Source organism: Chrysemys picta, chromosome 1 (genome assembly GCF_011386835.1).
Source record: "Chrysemys picta bellii isolate R12L10 chromosome 1, ASM1138683v2, whole genome shotgun sequence".
Taxonomy (NCBI): Eukaryota; Metazoa; Chordata; order Testudines; family Emydidae; genus Chrysemys; species Chrysemys picta.
In genome coordinates this window covers 348,787,692-348,795,909 of record NC_088791.1, presented here as the reverse complement: position 1 = coordinate 348,795,909, position 8,218 = coordinate 348,787,692, and the positions used below count along the sequence as shown (strand labels likewise).

The following is an 8,218-nucleotide window of genomic DNA, read 5'->3' as shown; positions in this document are numbered from 1 at the left end:
TAGGCGCATGGGCAGTCAGGTGGCTCTGTGCAGTGAGCACTGCCTTTGCGCCCACAGGCACCGCCCCCTGCAGCTCCCATTGGTCACGGTTTCCAGCCAATAGGAGCTGCAAAGCTGGTACTCAACACACAGTCAACCTGTGGAACTCCTTGCCAGAGGATGTTGTGAAGGCCAAGACTATAACAGGGTTCAAAAAAGAACTAGATAAATTCATGGAGGATAGGTCCATCAATGGCTATTAGCCAGGATGGACAGGGATGGTGTCCCTAGCCTCTGTTTGCCAGAATCTGGGAATGGGCGACAGGGGATGGATCATTTGATGATTACCTGTTCTGTTCATTCACTCTGGGGGAACCTGGCATTGGCCACTGTCAGAAGACAGGATACTGGGCTAAATGGACCTTTGGTCTGACCCAGTAGGGCCGTTTTTATGTTCTTATGTACTTGGGGTGGGGGCAGCGTGCGAAGCTTCCCTGGCCGCCCATGAACCTACAGGCCGCCAGGATCTGGTGGCCACTTCTGGGAGCCGTGCAGAGCTAGGGCAGGCAGGGATCCTGCCTTAGCCCTGGGCCCCCACTGCACCGCTAACTGGACTTTTAACGGCCCAGTCGGCAGTGCCGACTGGAGCCGCCAGTGTGAAAACCGGACACCTGGCAACCCTGGATGAAATTAATAGACAGAAGCTTTAAAACAAACAAAAGGAAGTACGTCTTCACACAACGCACAGTCAGCCTGCAGCACCTGGTGTCCTGCATCTAGTTCTGGGCACCACACTTTAGGAAAGATGGAGACAAACTGGATAGCGTCCAGAGAAGAGCAACAAAAATGATAAATGATGTTGAAGATCTGGCCTATGAGGAAAGGTTTAAAAAACTGGGCATGTTTAGTTTTGAGAAAAGAAGACTGAGGGGGGACCAGCCTGTAGTCTTCAAATACGTTAAGGGCTGTTCTAAAGAGGACCGTGATCAATTGTTCTCCATGTCCACTGAAGGATGGACTAGAAGTAATGGGCTTAATCTGCAACAAGGGAGATTCAGGTTAGAATTAGAAAAATCTTTCTAACTCTCAGGGGAGTTAAGTTCTGCAACAGGCGTCCAAGAGAGGTTGTGGAATCCCCGTCACTGGAGGTTTGTAAGACCAGGTTGGACAAACCCCTGTCTCTAGATTTACTTGCTCTTGCCTTAGCGCAGGGGGCTGGACTAGATGACCTCTTGAGGCCCCTTCCAGCCCCACACGTCTGTGATTATATCCGTATTGCTCAGCACGATCAGCAGTGGCGTCAGCACACCAGGGCCCAGACGCAACCTTACAATAACAAACTAGTCTGCGGCCTGGTCTACACTACGACTTTAATTCGGATTTATCAGCTTTAATTCGAATTAACCCTGTAACCGTCCACACAACGACGCTAGTTAATTCGATGTAAAGGGCCCTTTAAATCGATTTCTGTACTCCACCCCAACGAGCGGAGTAGTGCCAAAATCGATTTTAACAATTCGAATTAGGGTTAGTGTGGCCGCAATTCGATGGTATTGGCCTCCGGGAGCTATCCCACAGTGCATCATTGTGACCGCTCTGGACAGCAATCTAAACTCGGATGCACTGGCCAGGTAGACAGGAAAAGCCCCGCGAACATTTGAATTCCATTTCCTGTTTGCACAGCGTGGAGAGCACAGGTGACCACAGATACCTCATCAGCACAGGTAACCATGCAGGCTGATAATCGAAAAAGAGCACCAGCATGGACCGTGAGGGAGGTACTGGATCTGATCGCTGTATGGGGAGAGGATTCAGTGCTTGCAGAACTTCGTTCTAAAAGACGAAATGCAAAAATTTTTGAAAAAATCTCCAAGGGCATGATGGAGAGAGGCCACAATAGGGACTCAGATCAGTGCCGCGTGAAAGTCAAGGAACTCAGACAAGCCTATCAGAAAACAAAGGAGGCAAACGGTCGCTCCGGGTCAGAGCCGCGGACATGCCGCTACTACGCCGAGCTGCATGCAATTCTAGGGGGGGCTGCCACCACTAACCCACCTGTGTTCGTGGATTCTGGGTCGGGGATAGTCTCGACGCCTGAGGATTCTGCCGATGGGGTAGAGGAGGAGGAGGAGGAGGAGGATGAGCTTGCAGAGAGCACACAGCACTCCATTCTCCCCAACAGCCAGGATCTTTTTATCACCCTGACTGAAGTACCCTCCCAAGCCTCCCAAGCCTCCCAAGCCAGTACCCAAGACTCTGACCCCATGGAAGGCACCTCAGGTGAGTTTACCTTTTAAAATATAAAACTTGTTTTAAAAGCAAACGGTTTTTAATGATTACTTTGCCTGACTTTGCATTCGCGGTCAGTTCAGCTACTGGAAAAGTCTGTAGCTATTGGAAAAGTCTGTTAACGTGTCTGGGGATGGAGCGGAAATCCTCCAGGGACATCTCAATGAAGCTCTCCTGGAGGTACTCCGAAAGCCTTGCCAGAAGGTTTCTGGGCAGTGCATCTTTATTCCCTCCTCCATGGTAGGACACTTGACCACGCCATGCTTGCAGCAAGTAATCTGGTATCATTGCCTGACAAAGCCTGGCAGCGTATGGTCCCGGTGTTTGCTGGCATTCAAGCAACATCCGTTCTTTATCTTCTTGTGTAATCCTCAGGAGAGTGATATCACTCCTGGTAACCTGGTTGAAATACGGGAACTTAATTAAGGGGACAGAGGTGGCCGTTCCTACTGGGCTGTTTGCCTGTGGCGGAAAATAAATCCTTCCCTGCAGTTAGCCAAGCGCAGATGGGAAATTGGCCCTGAGTTTTTCGCGTTTGGCTAGCAGGGATCTTCCCTGTTACCAGCCACGCGGTGGGGGGAGGGGTACTGTGATCATCCCAGAGAATTCATGGCGAGGGGGGGGGGCGGCGGTGGGGGGGGGGATTAGTTTGGTGCCTGTAGGGATCTTCCCTGATACCAGCCACGCGGTGGGGGGGAGGGGTACCGTGGTTAGTTTGTTTTCTGGTGCTGCTGAATGTTAACAGAAAAACCGCAGCACTCTACTTGCCCAGACAAGCCCCACCACACTCCCCCCCCCCCCCCAACTGGCTGAGATTGGCCAGGCTTCTGCAGCACTCTACAAGCTATGCTTGGTATGTGGGAAAGTAGGGCGCAGAAGCTGTAAGAGAATGGCTTACCATGGCCGCATGCAAGCAGAATTCTGTTGCCCAGACCTGTGATCTCTAGCAGCAAAGCCACAGGCACTCAGCATTAAGAGGCAAAATGCGACCTTGCACAGAAATCACATGTGCTATGTAATGTGAACAGTGTTGGTCACCGTGAAAGAGTATAAGCATTGTTCTGCAAAATGTAGCTTTTAAAACAATTCTCTCTTTTTTCCCCTCCCTACAGCAGCTGCAAATTCCTCAAGCCTCCCTCCTCCATCCCGAAGGTTATCACAGATAAGGCGTCGTAAAAAAAAGACGCGAGAAGAGATGTTTTCTGAAATTATGCAATCCAGCAGGAGTGACAGAGCTCATCTGAATGAGTGGAAGGAAACAGTTTCAAAGTATAGGAAAGAAGTCAGTGAACGTGAGGAGAGGAGGGACCAACGTGAGGACATGAGGGACCAACGTGAGGAGAGGAGAGACCAACGTGAGGAGAGGAGAGACGCTCGAGATGAGAGGTGGCGTCAGGAAGACCAGAGGATGAAGGAAGCAACGCTGGGGCTGCTCCAGCGTCTGGTGGAGGTTCAGGAACGGCTGCTGGAAAACAGACTGCCGCTTCAGCCCCTGTTCCACCCTCCCCCCTCCCCATGTTCCGTATCCTCCTCACCCAGACGTGTAAGAACGCGGGGGGGGAGGCTCCGTACACCTTCCCATTCCACCCCAGTAGACAGCCCAAGCAAAAGGCTGTCATTTTTTTAACCTTTTCTTTGTGGCTTTTTCCTTCCCAGTAATCCTCCTCCCAAATACCACCCGGGTTCCCTCCCTCTTTTTCTAATCTATTAATAAAGAATAAATGATTTTTAAATGATAGTGACTTTATTTGGTTTGAAAGAAAGCTGGGGGAAGGGGGAGGGTGGGTTCCTTACAGAAAATCAGTCAATAAAGGGGGCGGGTTTTCATGAAGGAGAAACAAACAGATATTTCACACTGTAGCCTGGCCAGCCATGAAACTGGTTTTTAAAGCTTCTCTGATGCACACCGCTTCATGGTGTGCTCTTCTAATCGCCCTGGTGTCTGGCTGCGCGTAATCAGCAGCCAGGCGATTTGCCTCAGCCTCCCACCCTGCCATAAAGGTCTCCCCCTTACTTTCACAGAGATTGTGGAGCACACAGCAAGCAGAAATAACAATGGGGAGATTTCTTTGGCTGAGGTCAGAGCGAGTCAATAATGATCTCCAGCGGCCTTTTAAACGGCCAAATGCACATTCTACCACCATTCTGCACTTGCTTAGCCTGTAGTTAAACAGCTCCTGACTCCTGTCCAGGCTGCCTGTGTATGGCTTCATGAGCCATGGCATTAAGGGGTAGGCTGGGTCCCCAAGAATAACTATGGGCATTTCAACATCCCCAACGGTTATTTTCTGGTCCGGAAAGTAAGTCCCTTGCTGCAGCCCTTTAAACAGAGTTGTGTTCCTGAAGACGCGAGCGTCATGAACCCTTCCCGCCCAGCCCGCATTGATGTTGGTGAAACGTCCCTTGTGATCCACAAGTGCTTGCAGCACCATTGAAAAGTACCCCTTGCGGTTTATGTACTCGGTGGCTTGGTGCTCCGGTGCCAAGATAGGGATATGGGTTCCGTCTATCGCCCCACCACAGTTAGGGAATCCCATTGCAGCAAAGCCATCCACTATGGCCTGCACATTTCCCAGAGTCACAAACTTTCGTAGCAGCACCTGAGTGATTGCTTTGGCTACTTGCATCACAGCAGCCCCCACAGTAGATTTTCCCACTCCAAATTGATTCCCGACTGACCGGTAGCTGTCTGGCGTTGCAAGCTTCCACAGGGCTATCGCCACGCGCTTCTCAACTGTGAGGGCTGCTCTCATCTTGGTATTCTGGCGTTTCAAGGCAGGGGACAGCAAGTCACAAAGTTCCATGAAAGTGCCCTTACGCATGCGAAAGTTCCGCAGCCACTGGGAATCGTCCCAGACCTGCAACACTATGCGGTCCCACCAGTCTGTGCTTGTTTCCCTTGCCCAGAATCGGCGTTCCATGTTTAGAATCTGCCCCATTAACAACATGATCTCCAAAGCACCGGGGCCTGTGGTTTCACTGAATTCTGTATCCGTGTCCGTGTCCATGTCCTCATCATGCTTGTCGCTGCGCTGCCGCTGCCGCTGCCTCCTCTCCTCGTTTTTCTGGTCCTGGCTCAGCATAAACTCCACGAGAACGCGCGAGGTGTTTACAATATTCATGAGTGCTGTCTTGACCTCAGCGGGCTCCATGCTTGCCGTGGTATGGAGTCTGCAGTGTTCACCCACCCAGGAAAAAAGGCGCGAAAATGGTTGTCTGCCGTCCGTTGCTTTCATGCAGGGAGGGAGGGAGGGAGGGAGGAAGTGAGGCTGTACCCAGAACCACCTGCGACGATGTTTTTTGTCCCATCAGGCACTGGGATCTTAACCCACAATCCCAATGGGCGCGGGAGACTGCGGGAACTATGGGATAGCTATGGAATTGCTACCCACAGTGCAACGGTGCAGAAATCGACGCTAGCCCCAGTACTTGGACGCACACCACCGAATTAATGTGCTAGTGTGGCCGCATTCATTTCGACTTTATACAACCTGTTTCTCAAATCCGAATTATCTAAATTCGGATTAATCCCGTAGTGTAGACATATGCAACAGAGGACAGCCATTTCTAATGGCCAAGGCATTGTTGTTATAAAACCACTGACGCTGGATGGGATGGAGAATTGCTACATGCCTGTGCCATACAGAGCCCAAGCCTCGTACGTCTCTGATTCAGGTATAGTGACATCAGCTCCACAGGGGTTTCCAAGAGGAACATAAATACTCCTGTTCTTTTTAGTTTTGTGAGATCTTTTTGAAGTTCATCACAGTCTGCTTTGGTCTTAACTATCTTGAGCAGTTTAGTATTATCTGCAAAGTTTGCCACCTCACTGTTTACCCCTTTCTCCAGATCATTTATAAATAAGTTGAATAGGATTGGTCCGAGGACTGACCCTTGGGGAACACCACTAGTTACCCCTCTCCATTCTGAGAATTTACTATTAATTCCTACCCTTTGTTCCCTGTCTTTTAACCAGTTCTCAGTCCATGAAAAGACCTTCCCTTTCATCCCATGACAACTTACTTTACTTAAGAGCCTTTGGTGAGGGACCTTGTCAAAGGCTTTCTGGAAATCTAAGTATACTGTGTCCACTGGATCCCCCTTGTCCACATGTTTATTGACCCCTTCAAAGAACTCTAATAGATTAGTAAGACACGATTTCCCTTTACAGAAACCATGTTGACTATTGCTCAACAGTTTATGTTTTTCTATGTGTCTGACAATTTTATTCTTAACTATTGTTTCGATAATTTGCCCGGTACTGACGATAGACTTACTGGTCTGTAATTGCCGGGATCACCTCTAGAGCCCTTTTTAAATATTGGCGTTACATTAGCTAACTTCCAGTCATTGGGTACAGAAGCCGATTTAAAGGACAGGTTAGAAACCTTAGTTAATAGTTCCGCAACTTCACATTTGAGTTCTTTCAGAACTCTTGGGTGAATGCCATCTGGTCCCGGTGACGTGTTAATGTTACGTTTATCAATTAATTCCAAAACCTCCTCTAGGGACACTTCAATCTGTGACAGTTCCTCAGATTTGTCACCTACAAAAGCCGGCTCAGGTTTGGGAATCTCCCTAACATCCTCAGCGGTGAAGACTGAAGCAAAGAATCCATTTAATTTCTCTGCAATGACTTTATCGTCTTTAAGTGCTCCTTTTGTATCTCGATCGTCCAGGGGCCCCACTGGTTGTTTAGCAGGCTTCCTGCTTCTGATATACTTAAAAAACATTTTGTTATTACCTTTGGAGTTTTTAGTTAGCCATTCTTCAAACTCCTCTTTGGCTTTTCTTATTACATTCTTGCACTTAATTTGGCAGCGTTTATGCTCCTTTCTATTTACCTCACTAGGATTTGACTTCCATTTTTTAAAGGAAGTCTTTTTATCTCTCACTGCTTCTTTTACATGGTTGTTAAGCCACGGTGGCTCTTTTTTAGTTCTTTTACTGTGTTTCTTAATTTGGGGTATACATTGAAGTTGGGCCTCTATTATGGTGTCTTTAAAAAGTGCCCATGCAGCTTGGAGGGATTTCACTTTAGTCACTGTACTTTTTAACTTCTGTTTAACTAACCCCCTCATTTTTGCATAATTCCCCCTTTTGAAATTAAATGCCACAGCGTTGGGCTGTTGAGATTTTCTTCCCACCACAGGGATGTTGAACGCTATTGTGTTATGGTCACTATTTCCAAGCGGTCCTGTTATAGTTACATCTTGGACCAGCTCCTGCGCTCCACTCAGGACTAAATCTAGAGTTGCCTCTCCCCTTGTGGGTTCCCATACCAGCTGCTCCATGAAGCAGTCATTTAAAGTATCGAGAAATTTTATCTCTGCATTTTGTCCTAAAGTGAAATGTTCCCAGTCAATATGGGGATAATTGAAATCCCCCACTATTATTGGGTTCTTAATATTGATAGCCTCTCTAATTTCCCTTAGCATTTCATCATCACTATCACTGTCCTGGTCAGGTGGTCTATAATAGATCCCTAATGTTATATTCTTATTAGAGCATGAAATTTCTATCCATAAAGATTCTATGGAACATGTGGATTCACTTAAGATTTTTACTTCATTTGATTCTACATTTTCTTTCACATATAGTGCCACTCCCCCCCGCACAACCTGTTCTGTCCTTCCAATATATTTTGTACCCCGGAATGATTGTGTCCCATTGATTGCTCTCAGTCCACCAGGTTTCTGTGATGCCTATTATATCAATATCCTCCTTTATCACAAGGCACTCTAGTTCACCCATCTTATTATTTAGACTTCTAGCATTTGTGTACAAGCACTTTAAAAACTTGTCACTGTTTATTTGTCTGCCCTTTTCTGATGTGTCAGATTCTTTTTTATGTGAATGTTTATCATCTGATCTGGCCCTTACATTATCCTCCTCCATCCTCTGCTCCTGACTAGAACCTGGAGATTCTCTATCATTAGACTCTCCCCTA

The 8,218-nt window shown here is 47.8% G+C and overlaps 1 protein-coding gene across 1 annotated transcript; it reads left to right on the top strand.

The window, feature by feature from the left end:
- The first annotated feature begins 1,327 nt into the window (after positions 1-1,327).
- LOC135980973 (myb/SANT-like DNA-binding domain-containing protein 2) lies at positions 1,328-4,001 on the top strand. Its single transcript, XM_065581898.1, has 2 exons — positions 1,328-2,259; positions 3,381-4,001. The coding sequence occupies exons 1-2, from the start codon at positions 1,710-1,712 to the stop codon at positions 3,893-3,895; spliced, it is 1,065 nt and encodes a 354-aa protein (XP_065437970.1). The 5' UTR covers positions 1,328-1,709; the 3' UTR covers positions 3,896-4,001.
- Positions 4,002-8,218: the final 4,217 nt, after the last annotated feature.